Source organism: Colossoma macropomum, unplaced genomic scaffold (assembly GCF_904425465.1).
Source record: "Colossoma macropomum unplaced genomic scaffold, Colossoma_macropomum, whole genome shotgun sequence".
Lineage (NCBI taxonomy): Eukaryota > Metazoa > Chordata > Actinopteri > Characiformes > Serrasalmidae > Colossoma > Colossoma macropomum.
This window is the reverse complement of record NW_023494804.1, coordinates 11,976,816-11,993,645: the sequence shown is the minus strand read 5'-3', so window position 1 is coordinate 11,993,645 and position 16,830 is coordinate 11,976,816. Positions and strand designations below refer to the sequence as shown.

General features: G+C 38.3%; 1 protein-coding gene across 1 annotated transcript in view; it reads right to left on the bottom strand.

Moving 5' to 3' along the window:
• Nucleotides 1-16,830, bottom strand: part of vcanb (versican b) — a 44,711-nt gene extending 27,881 nt beyond the window's left edge. The window contains exons 1-6 of the mRNA XM_036594922.1: nt 16,526-16,830; nt 15,388-15,458; nt 14,520-14,948; nt 10,493-10,667; nt 10,270-10,397; nt 8,690-8,983 (exon numbers count right to left, since the gene is read on the bottom strand). Coding sequence (XP_036450815.1) covers nt 8,690-8,983; nt 10,270-10,397; nt 10,493-10,667; nt 14,520-14,948; nt 15,388-15,457 — 1,096 coding nt within the window. The 5' untranslated portion in view covers nt 15,458; nt 16,526-16,830. The remainder of the gene's footprint in view (nt 1-8,689; nt 8,984-10,269; nt 10,398-10,492; nt 10,668-14,519; nt 14,949-15,387; nt 15,459-16,525) is intronic.

Below are 16,830 nucleotides of genomic sequence, written 5' to 3'. Positions count from 1 at the left end.
AATATCCACCCTGACAAACTGCAGGATCCACTAAGAGAGGCATTTGCATCTCTCTTAAACCCTGTTGGTTCCATTCAAAATATAATAGGGCCCACTCATTATTGCAACCTCACACTTGACTTAATTTTGACCTTTGGTGTAAACATTGACCATTTAACCATTCTTCCCTAGAGCACAGCAGTCTCAGATCATTGTCTAATCTCATATAAAATTCACTTTAACCGTAATATATGTTCATCACCACGCTACCATGTTAAGTGTACTATAACATCCTTCACAGCCAGTAGCTTTATCAACTATTAGCTATCAGCTATTAACTCTTGTCAGCTCTCTGTCTGAACATACCGAATTAGATATTATTATTGTTATTATTATATTATTATTTCTACTCTAGATAATGTGGCTCCACTAAAAAGTAAAAGAATGAGGCAGAAAAAGCTTGCCCCATGGTGCAATGATGACAAATGGCAGCTGACTGAACTAGATGTATTCCAGTGCACCTGGATAGCCTTATAGACTATAGAAGAGCACTTATTGCAGCATGCTCAACGTATCTCTCCTCTCTGATTGAAAATACTAATAATCCTAGATTATTACTTAGCACAATCTCTAAATTAACTAAGAACTAAACAGCTACTGAACTCCAGACACCATCAGCCTTTAGTAGCAATGATATTACAGAATAATGGAGCAATGATGACAAATGGCACCTGACTGAACTAGATGTATTCCAGTGCACCTGGATAGCCTTATAGACTATAGAAGGGCACTTATTGCAGCATGCTCAACGTATCTCTCCTCTCTGATTGAAAATAATAATAATCCTAGATTATTATTTAGCACAATCTCTAAATTAACTAAGAACCAAACAGCTACTGAACTCCAGATACCATCAGCCTTTAGTAGCAATGATTTTACAGAATAATAAAATATAAACAATGAGGTAAAAATTTCCAAATGTACAGTTAACCACTACAAATTTGCTGCCCTACAAAGCCAATCCAGATCTTGAGTACTGTGTTACTACTGCAGAGAGGTCTGAATCCTTACTTCAGCAAACTGAGCTGCCTAAAATTATTTCCTCCTTAAAAACTTCTTCTTGCATGTTAGATCCAATTCCTACAAGTTTAAATAAACAAACTTTGCCAGAAATAACAGAGTCTTTACTATCAATAATTAATACTTCTGATTAAAAAACCTAATCTTGATCCCCATGAGCTATTAAATTATAGAGCTCAAATCTTCTTTTATATCAAAGATTTTTGAAAAAGCTGTGGTGCAACAGTTAAATTCCCTACTTGCATAGGAATCACGTAAATGAAACATTTCTGTCTGGATTTAGGGCTTATCATAGTACAGAGATAGCACTAGTAAAAAATGGAAATTATCTACTATTACTCTCTGACCAAGGAAATATACCTTTGCTGGTTCTACTTGGTCTTAGTGCGACATCTGATTGATTATGTGTAAAAGACATAAAAGACAGCATGTTGAGTGACAAAACAGAGGTGCTTTTTCTTGGTCCAAAATCTAAATTAATGCTTAATCTTAATAACTTTTCATTTGCATCAGGTACATCTATAAAAAAACCCTTGGTGTCACGATCCTGATCTGTCCTTTAATGCATGTAGTAACAATATTACTAGAATAGCTTTTCTTCACCTTCACAGTATTGCCAAATTAAGAAATGCACTGAAATGTCTCTACTAGATGCAGAAGAGCGAATTCACGTTTTTATTACCTCAAGGTTGGATTACTGTAAAGTCTAGATATTCCAGCAAAAGCCTTATTAAGCATCAGTTAGTCCAGAGTGCTGCATCCAGATTCCATACAAGAACTATAAAGTTTGACCATATCAGTCCAGTTTTATCAACCAGTTGCCAGTTAAATTCTGCATTCAGTGCAAAATCCTTCTACTGACACATACAGCTCTATATGGCCTTGCCCCTCAGTACCTGTATGGGCTTATCACTTATTATGAACTGCCTACTTAGATCACAAGGTGCTGTTACTATTAGTACATAGAATTAATACATAATACACAAGTTACATCAGGGGGTAGAGCCTTTTCATACAAAGCCCCCCAGCTTTGGAATGACCTTCTAGTCAGTGTTTGGGACTCAGGCACAGCCTCAGTTTTTAAGTCTAGGCTAAAATCCTACTTGTTTAGCCAAACCTTTGGTAATTTGATTTTCCTGTTAGATAAAAGGAGCAGATCTGGGGGGTTCACTGGCATAGAGTATTATGGTCAACTAAGAATGTTGGTACTGTTGTTCTGCTGCTCTCATGAATTCGCTTAAGTTTGTTGATGGTGGAGTTGAGGGGTGCTGATGCTCAGGGAGCTCTCATGTCTTTGTTGCCTTCTGGCTCTCCCTTTTAGTTAGGCTGTAACAGCTAGGACTGCCAGAGTCATTGCTATACTCTGTTAACAATGTACTGTTCTGAGTCACTCCTAACAGAACTAACAGTCTCTGAGTTTCTTTACTGAGCTGAACAACATTTTGTGTGGTCTGATGTTGTTGCTTCATCTGCCTTGATTGGGTCCCCCTGCTTGTCTAGCTTCTGGACCAGTTTGAAAACCATGGAGCTTCCTGCTCCCTCCAGTGCTGTGTAGAAAGCCTCACCTGCATGCCACTGACCATCCTGACTCACACTCTTTAATCATAGGCACTGCTTCACCTGTCTCACAAACTATTTAGTCATAGACATTTTAAATAGAATACATCCCCTGCCTCAGAATACTCTGAGCTTTTCTCACTGTCATCAACAGATCATCATTGTAGGCTTCTAACAGTAGTCATTGGTGTTCATTTATTTTTCACTGCAGTATGCTTCTAACAATATTTACTGGTTTTCACTGGTAACAGTGACTGATATTCATTGATCTATTTTTTGTTAGTCTAATTAGGTCTCTAACAGTAGTCATTGGTTATCATTGGTTAATCAAATTAGCTCTCTCCAGTGACAAGCTTTTCTCTATATTCAGTGTTTTAATTAATATAACTAATTAACATATTAGTTATAAAATCTTATCCTCTGTTCCTTGTGCTTTTGTTTTGCTATCTGGTGTCAATCAAAGGAGGACTGGTTCATCTTTTGAGTCTTCATTCCTTCTCAAGGTTTCTCAAGGTTTCTTCCTCTTGCTTTAAGGGAGTTTTTCCTAGCCTCTGTTACCCTTGGATTGCTCATGGGGCTCGGACCCGGATTTTCTGTAAAGCTGCTTTGTGACAACGCCTGTTGTAAAATGAGCTATATAAATAAATACAACTTTGACTTTGATTTCTGTTGTTAGCCCCTGAAGGATTCACTTCATGTCCTTGTAAAAGAACTTGTTCTAGAAGTCTCTGGGCCTCTTTTTGAAGCTTAATTTTTATTTGAAACTCAGCTTTTTGTTTTGGACTTTTTAGTTTTATTTGGGCTTTTATGCCAATATGTTTAGTTGGTACTTTTTTCATCTCACTAAAAAATGTCATTTCCTCTCTAAAATGATTCTTATTGGCCTGTCTGGGACCTTGTTCTGCAGTACTAATAGTCTTATTCAGCTTCTTCGACCGCTGTACATTGTTGATTTTGATTTCCAGTGGCATCTCCTTTTTTCTTTTTGGTTATCCTCTTAGACTTTCTGTCTCACTTTTCTGACTTTTCAGGAGTCTCTGTAGAACTCTCAGGTTCATATTATGCAGTAGCTTATTATTATTATTATTATTATTATTATTATTATTGTATTTGCTATTTGTATCTTCCATATACCTGAAAGACTGCAGTCATGTCTGCTTTCAACATGCTTTCAACATGTTGTTGCATACATATTTTAAGTTAGAGATGGACCGATCAGTATTTTTGAGTATTCAGTAGGGGTGGGAATCTCTAGGCACCTCACGATTCGATTACGATTCAGAGGGCTGCGATGCGATTATAAAACAATTATCGATGCATCTTGATGCATCTTTTTTTTCTATATAGCATTTATATTTTCTCACTGTGTCAGGACTTTTAAAGCAAAGTATTTGTAATGATCTATAATGAATACTTCCAATATCTTTTATTAATAAATCAAATGGAAGTGATGCGGTAAGTGAACTGGAAGGCTCTCATTCACTGCTCTTGTTTGGAGCACATGAGATGCTGCTGCCACTCATCTGCGATAAAATGCGCTGTTAGGGTGACATAACATCCAGTGGCAATAGATGTCCACGCAGCATGTTACAGCCATCCTACCCGTTTAATTCAGTGATTTATAACTTCGGTTTTGGTCTCGTTCGTTGTAGAGACGAGAAGGGGGGTCCGCTGTGTCAGTAAAATATCTTTGAGACGGGTCGTGTGCAGCATAGCGCGAAAGCCCTGTTTCGCAACGACTGAGAACTGGCAGACTGCAGGTCACCTAGCAACGATGCGTTATTCGCATTTATAAGCAGCGCAGTTGATTCCTGGTAAGTTAACTCTGCAACGAGAGACTGTCAAACACAAAAGTTGTGAGGATGACATCAGCTTCTCTTTCGAATTGTCCCGTTCCAACTTAAATGGTGCCGCATTTACATTCGGCACCTCAGGCAGAATTTAAGGTGGAACGGGAAAATTCGAACAAGAAGCTGGAGAATGAGAAGCGACTTCAGCCTCGGAAAACAGTTGAACGTTGAAAGACATTTTACGAGAAACTGATCTACTTCTGAAGAAAAGTTTTCTGGCGGAGATGGGAGGAAAGTGGCTATAGCTAAAGCTTAAAGCAGAACAGAGTAAGTCCGCGTTTTCGTTTATATTTTTTAACCTAACTTATACTAGGACATTTGCACGTACTGAGACATACTGAGACATAAATGTTGTGGCTGCCAAGGTGGTCTGATTTTTGTTGAAAGGACAAAATGGCTCTTCTTAACATTTGGGTTGTGACTCCTGATCTAATGCAGAGGGTGCTGGTCGGATTTCTCACTCATCCGTGTGTCTTTCTGTTATGTGCCGCCACAGACTGTCCAGGCGCTGCAGTTCCGCACTTCCAAGTTCCGCCTTTTGCGTTCTGCCAACATTACGTTATAAATTAAATTTTTAGAAAATCGATTTTTGACATTTGTGAATCGATTCAGAACCGTTCACGTCCGCATCGCGTTGCATCTAAGAATCGATTTTTTTTTTCCTGCACCCCTAATATATATATATATATATATATATATTAGGGGTGCAGGAAAAAAATTGACTAAAATTCGTTGTGTTCTCTCTTTCTCATTAAGGGTCACTCTCACTCTCTCTCTCTTTTTCTCTCTGGTGTGAGATCCAGCTGTTAGACATTAGGGACATGTCCTCATTTCTCAGCAGCTATCTATGATGTAAAACATGAGGCTCTTTTTCCCCCAGTAAAACTGAACTGATCTACCAACAGTGCAGGAGGGCTTCCCCCTCCTCAGTTCTTGTCTGTATATTGCTCTAGGGCTTTAAGCCCTGTCTAAGCATACCCACCATGGCTTTGTTTGTTTTACAGCTTGCTGTGGCAGATGGGCATTTTAAAAGGGACATTGAAAATTCCTTTCAGAGGTTTTCAGAAACAAACTACAGCTTGTTTCAGCTTACGCCTCTGAAAGTGGTTAGTGAAAAGATATCAGATATACAGTACAATACAGTGCAATCTGTGAATAACTGGACTGTGACAATTTTTGCTGCTTTATCTTAATACTCCAGAACACTGGTTTTAAACAGTAACTTTGAGGATAAAGTACATAATCTCAGCTATTTAATCTAAATTGGGTGAACCATATAGAATTCACAGTCATTTACACATGTCCCCTATTTTTGGAGATAATAAATAATTGGTCAAATTACTCATGTTTGGAGCTTGGTTGTAAATCCTTTGCCTCAAGTTTGTGACCCATAGACATGTCCTCATTTATCAGCAGCTATCTATGATATAAAACATGAGGCTCTTTTTCCCCCAGCAGAACTGAACTGATCTACCAACAATGCAGGAGGGCTTCCCCCTCCTCAGTTCTTGTTTGTATACTGCTCTAGGGCTTTAAGCCCTGTCTAAGCATACCCACCATGGCTTTGTTTGTTTTACAGCATGCTGTGGCAGATGGGCATTTTAAAAGGGACATTGAAAGTTTCTTTCAGAGGTTTTCAGAAACAAACTACAGCTCACTTCAGCTTACGCCTCTGAAAGTGGTTAGTGAAAAGATAGCAGATATACAGTACAATACAGTGCAATCTGTGAATAACCGGACTGTGACAATTTTTGCTGCTTTGGCTTAGTACTCCAGGACACTGGTTTTAAACAGTGACTTTGAGGATAAAGCACATAATCTCAGCTATTTAATCTAAATTGGGTGAACTATATAGAATTTGCTGTCATTTACACATGCCCCCTATTTTTGGAGATAATAAATAATTGGTCAAATTACTCATGTTTGGAGCTTGGTTGTAAATCCTTTGCCTCAAGTTTGTAAACCATAGACATCACCAGATGCTGAGTATTTTCCCTGGTAAATGCTCTCCCAGGCCTGTAATGCAGTTGTTTTAAGTTCCTGTTTGTCTTTCGGGCTTTTTGTCTTCAGACTTGTCACCTACTGAATACATGCATGTTCAGAGGAGCTCAGGTTGGGTGACTTGCTTAACTTACATATTTGAAGTTTTGAAGCATTTATGTGGATCTGAGCAGTGTTGTTAACATAGGGTAACTTGGGGGAAGAAGCCCCCCAGGGTAAGATTAGATCCCACCCATCCAGCCAGCCCTGACCTTTGGGATCAAAGACAAGGGGCATAATGACCACAAAAAAAAATAGATTTTCATTGTTTTACAAAGTTACTCACTAGAGTTTCACTGAATAGCTTGGATTACATTCTCATTATAGACAGATAACTATTTAATACATGAACAAAAGTGACAAAAAAAGTGTTTTACTCTCATTTGTATGTTATAGATTATTAAAATTAAGAGGAATCATAAAACATAAATTGATAAAGGCCTTAATTTCCTTTTAAATTGACATTTTAGTGTTATATTTTGAATAATAACTTTTTTAAAAAAAATGCAATAAATAGAAATCATTTGCTATATAAACTAGACATTTTATAATGAAGGTAGGGGAGGCTTTGCATCAGAAAGGCCACATCTATGATCAGCTCTAGACCTTGTGTTAGCTCATACTAATCAAGCAGCAAAACTGGCCAAGAAACAACTGAGCAGCCAGGTGTCCAGTTACTTACTGTGCTGTGAAAAAAAGGGTGGACACTGCATTTGTGTAGACCAAAACAAAAAACAGCACTGTCCAATTACATGGGTTCTATTTGTTTGGACTATTCTCATTTCCTTTTAGCTATTAATTGAGGCAAGGCAGACAGTGAGTGTAGAAAACCAGCAGCAGGGGTGACAGATAGAATTTAGGTGTCACTGGTACTCATGGGTGAATAACTGTTTTGAGGAACGGAAGATTTCATTAAATGCTGTTTTAAGTGAAAAGTTAGAACTAGACCATAGACAGAGTCTGAACAGAGGAAGAATAAGAATGTGCTGAAATAAAACAGTTCCCCAGAGAGCATATCGGATCCTGTTTCCACCCAGCAGAGAGGGAAAGAGTTCACAAAGAGTCCAGCATCAAGCTGAGCCTTGAGTCACAGCTGTTACGATGTAACAAATTCAACAAATCACTTTCACCTGCACTATTTCTGCAATCGTAGTAAAATTTGTATATCACAAATCTTTAAAAGATCTTCAGTAACCTAAAGACAATGCCATCCACAAGTGGCATTTGGTCAATACATTTTTTTGTTTCGGCTCTGTAATCTAACACATTGGCTTGAAATGAAACATGAATATGAAGGTCAAATACAGAATATCAGCTTTAATGTCTATGTATGTTGAACCACATGTCCCCTGGTGAAGCTCTGCCAGACCTATATTGCAGACAGTTTATGTTCTTGTTTTGGTCTGGTGACTTTGCACATTCAGGATTGTCTTCAGTAAGTATAATGCTTAGCAGTATTCAGTTCAGAGGAATGACAATTATTCAAGAACATAACCTTGAAAAACTTTGGCTCTGAAAAACTCCACAGGTGCTAAACAAATCTGTTTGAGGCTGTTGTTTTGTTTTAAGGTGAAGTGCTGTTGAGTTATGACATATTTGGTGAGGTCTGAGCAGTTAAGATGCTCCAGTAGAATTTTTCCTGCTGCTGTTGTCGGCTGTTGCATCATTAATACAAGTAAGCCATTTTCGCTGCAAACATACATGTTCATGGCACCATGTTTCACAAATGAGGTGGTCTGCTTTGTATCATAAATAGATTCTTTTTTTCTCTCCGCACTTTCTTTCCACCACTCTTCACTCTGGTACAGGTTCATCTTTGTCTAAACTGTCCTTAAGCCTTTGTCCCAGAACTCTTCAAATTTTTTATGTATATGTTTAATAAGCATTTACCTGGTCTTTCTGTTCCTTATCAGCGTGTGTGTATGTTTATGTCTTTACGGTAGTCTTTGACAAGTTTGTGCCTATCTTTGAAAGTGTTCTTAAACTGTTTATAAGTTGAAAAGATGTTTTCTTCATGTCAGTGTGGATGTACATACCCTCAAAGCTGGTTCACACTTTAACCTCATAGTCATTTTTTCAAATTTAAAACAACAAAAATTGTCACAACACAAATACTTATGAACCACACAGCGCTCAGTATCTACATGTTAAATTAGTTATGTCAAACAATGATAAAAGTGCACCTTTAAAACAGAAGGCTCCAAGTTTCTGGGTGGGCAACGGATACTCGGTCTGGTTGATGAAACGATACATAGTCCGGACCCCCAGTGAGCCTCTGCCACACTGCATCCTGGGCACTGAGATGGGATAGCGTGCACTGCCGTCTGACAGCCAGCCAAAGTCACAGTGATCCAGGCCCTCCCTCCAAGCTGCATGTAGCTGTCCGGGAGAGGCCAGAACTGCTCCGAGTTTCTCACATTCCTTTTTAGCTTCCTGAAGAGTTAACTTAGTGCTGATAGGAGGATAAAACACTTCACCTGAAAATCACATACACACACATGCATACACAAAATTTAACTGTATACAAGCTTTGATTTATTAGAAACCCCTGACCCTCAATTTGCACTAACTGGACACTTTACAACACCCACTTACCTTACAGGCCCTCTGAAAAGTTAGCAATAAGTAAAATTACAGACTGTGAGTCAGCTCTTATCATTTACATTTGCAAAACCACCATCTACCATATTCATCATTGTTCCGTTTCTGGTCGTCCCATATTATTTAGGTGGCAGACCATTCTCAACACAGCTTTGACACTTACATGGCAGTGTTATGGTCATGTGTGTGGCAGTGGTACAAGAATATCAGGTGCAGCTATGTTGCTGTTTTTTTGTTGTTGTTTTGTTTTTTTTACACACGTCAGAGTCACTGCTATGTTAAGAGTCAGATCACCTAAAAATAAAATAAAAGTGGTTCTGGGATCAAGAACAAATTACCGAAGAAGGGCTAGAGGGTGGCTAACATTAATTGTGCATTGCAACAAATGAGTTACTGTCCCTAACTATAGGAGCTTCTAATAAACTGGCTGGTAAGTACATACAAGGTTTTTATAAAAAATAAGGCACAGGGCCAAAAATATCTATGCCCCTGTTCTGATATATTTTATGTAGATGTTTAAAATGTTAAATAAACTATATAACACTATTCTGCTTTTGTGTTAATGAGGTTTGCTGGACCCTGACCCCTAAGTTTTGTTGTGCACCCTTGAACTATGTGTAGAACTACTTGTTTCAGTATACTTGAAACTTTAAAGCTGTCAGCATCTGGTAAATGCATCGTCTCTCTTGGATATTAAACAGACTGTGGGAACTTCACCATCTGCTTTTTCCAAGTATGTACTTTTTTGCAGAATCTGAGGTGAATCAAAAGGCACCAATAAGAAGTTGAATACAGGACTAAGAAAGTACTAAGCTGTAAATAAGAGCAAAGTACCCATCAATTGCCAGGTCTCTGTATTAGCTTACTTTGACAAACAGTAACATTGCAGCAGAAACAATGAAAAGGGAGACATATTCTAATGCAAGTCAGCCACTGCCTTTAAATAATACTGAGATGGAATGACATGAGATGTATTACCTTTGTTCTTCTTGTGTGTACACAAAACAAAGCTGGAGCCCTTTTTTCAATGGTTATATTGTTCAAGGTTTATTAGGTACTTCAGATGTTAAACTTCATGCCCATAAATCCTTTTCATTTGCACTGTGCATCATAATTGATTAATTGTTTATCTTACTTACTCAATTTCAAGAATATAGCTTACCTTCAAGTTTGTCCACATAACAGTACACATCGTAGGTTTCTGTGGGATCTCGGAGTCCATATGTTCTAATGCCTGGTTTCCCTATCTTATCACCATGGCAACCTTCCCTGGGCCTTGTAATGGGGTATCTGTGAATAACAAGTTCCAGTGTATTTCATTTTAAAATGTTAATAATTAAATTGGCTAAATGGGAACAACCAATAAATCTGAACAGAATTCATACCTGACTGTTTGGTCAGCCAGCCATCCAGCATCACATTGCTCAAAGCCATCTTCATAGGCTGCAGTCAGCTGCTCTACTGTGGCAATGGTTGCCCCTGTATCTTTGCAGGCTTGTTTGGCTCTTTCAAAATTGAAACTGTATCGACTGGTGCTAGCTCGATAATGAAATACAACACCTGTGAATGTACAAGATACTTATCATTTTGGAGATACAAGTTTTCAACAGCAGCGATATACAGTTGTATGCAACAGTTTAGTACCCTGGTCAACTTATATTTTGTTGATTTTCAGAGTGAAAAGATCACATCTGTAGCAAATAATTTAAAAAACATTTTTTTTCTGCAAATGTTAATGTTAAAAACAGAAAAAAACAACGTAGTAATTTTGGCATGTGCCACTCTACTAAGTCAGTACTTGGCAGATACCACAGCTTGCACATGCTTTTTGTAGCCAGCTATAAATCTTTTAGTTCTTGTTGTAGGAATTTTAACCCACTCGCCCTTGCAGAACACTTCTAGTACTGCAACATTCTTTGGCCTTATTGAATGTGCAGTATGTTAAAGAGCTACCCACAGATTTTATATTATGTTCAAGTTAGGCGACTTTGGGGGCATTTTGTCTCATTTTTACAAATTGCACACACATTCTCAAATAATACAGTTCACACCACACCATTCTTTAACAGCCTGACCCTAGACTGGGGCATAACAAAAGGCCATTCCAGCTTGCATGTCTTGAAGTAGTTCATGGTGAGTTTTTATGGTATGTTTAGGATCACCGTCCTGTTGTAAAAAACAGCCTCTTTTCAGCTTCAATTTCTTGATTGACTGTGTCACATTTGCTTCCAGCAGTTCCTTCCGCCAAATTATAGCTCCTCAACAAGCAACTTGTTGCTACATCAGAGTAACGAACTCCGCTCACTCGCTGCACAGTATGCCTTGCCTTTTGAAGTACGGACTGAGCCATAAAACTGCCGCAATATCAAGTTTAGCTCAGTTTTGTCAATTTTTGCTAGATCAATATTAATGTTGTTTTGTTCCAGCCAGTCTGTAAAGCATTTTACAGCCCATTTTGTTTGGCAAATGGTATTTGGTTCATTTCTGGCTAATTCCGGGTTGTTTAGGTGTTCTTCTGTCACAGCTGCTGACTGAAAAGCTTGCTCAGTGGTAATGACAGTTTCGGAATTTAGTGTAGTCTTATCTTCAGAGTCTGACCAAATTGGCTGTAGGTCAAATGTAATCTTAAAATATCCATTTTCTGTTTGTGCACAAAGTAAGAAGTAAAAACGTTCAAATGGCTTGAGCGTCTCCTACAGCTGTCAAAGTTGTTGCTTAGCAGCGGCGTCTCAGCGGAGTGATACAGTGTTTGTGAAAAAAACGTGCTGCTATGGCAAAATAACAGCAAGGTTAGAACGCTTCTCAACCAATCAGCTTGCGTGGCCGGAACTAACTCTTTATAAACTTCCATAAAGCATAATAGGTCCACCCCATGCTTAAAAGTTGGCAAAGTGTTCTTTTCATTAAATACAAATCCTTTTTCCTATTTTTCTCCAAAAATACCTTTGGTGATTGTGGCCAACATCTCCAACAATTGTTTTTGAAATGCCTCTGACTTATCTGGACATTGTTTTGCATTTTTAAATGTTGACTTTTATGATTAGATTGTATGCAAAGTTTCTTTCTGATGGCTCTTCCTGCAGGTGCTTTGTTGTTATACGGGGGTTTCGCTTTGCTTTTTTTCTACTGTTCATGTGAATCAAATATAAAGTAACTGTGCATTAACATTTGCAAAAAAATGTTATTTATTAAAATAGTTTGCTGCAGAGGCTGTTTTTACTTCGTTTCACTTCAAAAATCAACAACATATGTAATTTGGCCAGACATGCCCAAACCTTTTACATTCAACTGTAGCAATGACCGTTACACATTCCCTTTTAGTGTTTACTTCAAGTGACAACCCTGTGTGCCCCTTGAGTTTGATACAAATCACTGAAACTAAAGTAATATAGATCTGACTTTTTTAGTAGAAATATGTGTGCCAATGGGCAAAGCTGTGAGTAGTAAACACATTTATCTTTGTTTGGTTAATATAGCTAATGATGGATTAAGGCACTGCCTTGAGTGGTTCTCAAATCGATCCTCAGGGCCCTCCAGATTTTTGCTCTATTCCTATGTGCTTGGAGCTGAGACGCAAGTATTTCTTATTAGCAATCTCACTGTCTTTTAAACAGGAAAAATCAGCCAACATGTTTTATGTGTAACTGTGCTGCAGACAAACTGTAAACCAAAACAACACAAACACACAGGTATAAAGGTACAGTGCTCAATATTGGTGCAATGTGACCACATTTACCTTATACACATGTGAGCCTCCTACATATTTTTTTTATTCTTCTCTGTAACCTTTTTATTTTAATATATTCATGAAAGCCGTAGTTGGATACCGTACTATGAACATATTGTCTTGAAATGGCAGTCTATATACTAAGCCTTTTTGTTCCAAAACTTTCTTTGATATAACTTACATAATATTAATAAAATGTCAGGGTTTACAGATTATTTTTAGTTTTATAGCAGGCTTCCAAGCTTATTGGGGCAAACAGATGCTCAATTAGATGTATTTTCCTGGAGGCATGGGGCCTGATTAGAAGAATGCTGCCTTTGTATAACTGATTCTAAATACTGACCAAAAACAACCACTCATTGTTAAACTGAAATGAGGAATCACTGTGCATTTCAGCTATTTTGGAACTCTGCCTGTGTGATATCAAACCTGAACAGCATGGCAATGACATATTACACAGCACTATTTTTTTTACTTATGCAATTACATTTAACAAAACCTATGTACTAATGGTGCATTATGGGTGCAACAATGTTACTCTGCAGGTCCCAGGGCCTTAGATCAAACAGTAATCAATGGACAGTGTCTACCATTGTACACATGTTATTTAGAACCCCTTCCTTTCATCAGTGGATTGGCCATCCTGTGGCTACAAACAGATTGAGCCATATATTAGTTTTAGCTTTTTAGACAATAAGAAATATTGAACAGCTTACTCAGTCGTATTGGCAGTTTTCCATCTGCTTTAAATACTGATAATGATCTTAGCAGTTTAGCCTATTTTAAAAGAGTACCGTATGTGTAGTTCAGAAAGGTAAGTGGCATTTAATATGGTTCCAAGGCATGTCAGCAGTGAGTTTATTTGGCTGGGACAGGAGCCTGTCCCCTATGGCCCAAAAAACCTCCTGTCCAGCTTTTCTTAAGAAACTCATCTAAGCAAGTCACTACTCAAAACAGAGCACTTTAGCACTGTTACAGAATTGTGTTTGTTTTCATAATTTTCCATAAAGGTGAATATTGCCTTAATTTCTTTGGCCGTTTAATGTATGCAATTTAATGAAAATGTAATAGTTTCTAAAAGTGATGGACTACAGAATTGCAAAAAAGCACTATAATGCCTCTGCCTTCTGCTTAAGATGACACCATTACAGTTTTGGCTTTCTTCAACAATGACCTCATCATAAAGCACAGCACTGCTTTCACTGTCGTACAGCTTTGCACAGCTGTCACAGTGCATCGTTAGCACTATACCCTTCCGTGGAGAAGTCAGAAACCACTCTTTATTTATTTCATTTCCAGTAAAAAGAGCCATTAAACATAAGTTATTAATTTTCAGGATGACAATGCACTAGTCACCCCATAGACCAGACCTCATTACTGAATGTGTTAGTATTACTTAGATTGTGAGAAGCAAAAAAATTTAACCAACTTCTAGGACTCAACTTTTGGAGGGGTGAAAAAAATAACCCTGCAGATTGCTTTGACAAACTGAAAGCAAGTCTCTCGAAAAGTTGTTATATATGCAAAACGCAGGCACACACCAAATATTGAAAACCTTGACATTATATTTAGTTTTTGAGGATATTGTGTAATTTTCTGTTATATATGTTTTCTGCTCTTTTGCTGACACTGAAAAATTATGCTCTCTAACAATACTATATAAAAAACATACTGATAACACTCACCAAAAACATCTAAAAAGACAGTGTCCTGGGTGTCTTCAATGCCATGCATGACCTCACAGCGGTAGACTCCAGCATCACTAGCCCTAAGTTTTACCACAGTCAGAGAAGCATTCCCTACACCCTCAGGGTGGCTTGGCACAGACACTCTGCCTCTGTAGTCTGGCCCAATTTTAATGACCCCATCCTGAGCCACCAGTACTGTGGCCTCAGTGTCACCTTCCAGCTTTGTCCACTTGATGCGGAGGTGGTCTACTGGTGTGCCAGTGACAGATTTGGATGTAGTAGTCAAAGTGATGGTGGTGGTCAGGGCAGAATTGGGCAAAGGCACTGATGTTGATAGTGTGGAAAAATGGCAGGGCAGAACCACCTTTTCTGCCAGAAAACCCCATACTGGAGGACTCTTCTCTACTCTCATCCGCTGGTGTGAGTCTAAGCACAAACAATGAACTGGATGAAGGTTTTACACAAAGCGTAACACAGCAGCTCAAATGTTTCTTTACAAAGCAAATATGTTGTGTAAAAGTCAATTTTGGTATGTCTGGAGAATAAAAAACGTTCAATCAGTTCAGTTTAGCTGATTATCGTGTGGTTTATCTGCAGTGGAAAAAAACAGAATCAATACAATACTGCATTTCCAAAGTCGACTCCACAGTTATTAAAGGAAAGCAAAGGAAAATGCACAAAATCAATAGGAAGCTGAAAGGTCTGGAAGTGCCTTTCTGTTAAAGACTCGGTTCTCTCACTGCTCATCGCTGTCTTTAAGATCAGTTTGGAGGCGCTTTTAGGGCGCTTACGTAATTAAAGCTTGTCTACAGCACTAGAGTACAGTAAAGTTTCTTCGAAAAACAGTATTGTCACAGCGACTTACCCCCGTGTATTGCAGCGCTGCAAAGAGAGACAAACCAGAAGATGTGCTTTATGCCCACCAACATCTCCATTCTGCGAGGAACAATGTAAAAATCATTAATCCATAGAATAAGATGCAACAGCACCCTCACCCTCCATTCTGTGAGATAACACTATTCACTGCCTTGTACTGGGCTGAACAGCAGAAGCTAACTTTGCTGTACTATTCCCTGCATTTTAATAAGATTGCCTACTGTAAACCGGATGTTAAAAGTGACTTATTTCGGACATGATCACATACAATGCATCCTTTCGTAAAAGTTGATCAAAATAATGAGGTCTTCTGGCTTATTGAGAAATTGTTGGCTCGTTAAAACAAGATGTCCGAACTAAAAGAAGAAAAGAAACAGGCGAGGAACCAGCGGATAAGAAATAAGGTAAATATTTAGCATTGACAGAACGCACGTCCTTTATTATCAAGGAGACCTACAGAATATGTCAACTGTTCAAACATCAAATCACGAACTACAACTCATGATGATGCCTGCTTGCTACGGTATAAGATAAAGTATAAGGTACAGTATGCAAAGTTCTAACACTCAGTAGAGCATAATAAGGCAGCTGGACTCCTTAAAACAGGACGCCTGGACGCTTCTAAATTAGACAGGCGAAGCGCAGTATACTGACAAAAGGAGCCAAACTGACTGATGGAGGATGTAAACCGTTAGCAGCCTGTTAACATCTTACACTGACACATCAAAAAGAAGCACATGAGCAGGCGGCAATAAAAGATGTTTGAGATGTGCTAACGTAAAGATCGAACGCAGTAACAAAGTAGGAAACGTATTTTAAACTCGTATTTGAGATAGACTTGTCACACAGCTATGGTTGACATGAAGAGATTTACACGCACAAAAGGTTACAGTTAATCAGCAACGCATAAACTCAGGGTGCATGAAACCAATAGGCTACATAAATTTCGCTCATTGTAAACAGAATAACTCTTTGCTGCGTGTCACTGATTAAGCTGTGGCTGTCTTAATAATAACAATAACAATAACAATTTTATTATTATTAATATTATTATTATTATTATAGCACTACTACTACTACAGCAACAACAACATTAAGAAGAAGAAAAAGAAGAAGAAGCAGCTTACTGTTAAACCCTTGTATGATTTTCTATTACCCACTGTCCCAATTCGCGAAAGGTTATCCTATTAAGAACCCTTGGGAAACTCTTCCTGATGCTCCAACAGAGCCCGAGCAAATTGCCTTCACCGTGGTATAACCGTCAGGAATCAAGAAAATCACAGAAAAAAACACAGCCGGTTGCCCGTTCAAATTCAATTCACACCCGTGCTTTCGTCATTGAGCAGAGGAGGGTCTCAAGATAGCGATCCAGCACACAGAAGAATGGTGCTTTCCTCTTTTAAACACTCCCTCGGACAGTTCTATCATACAT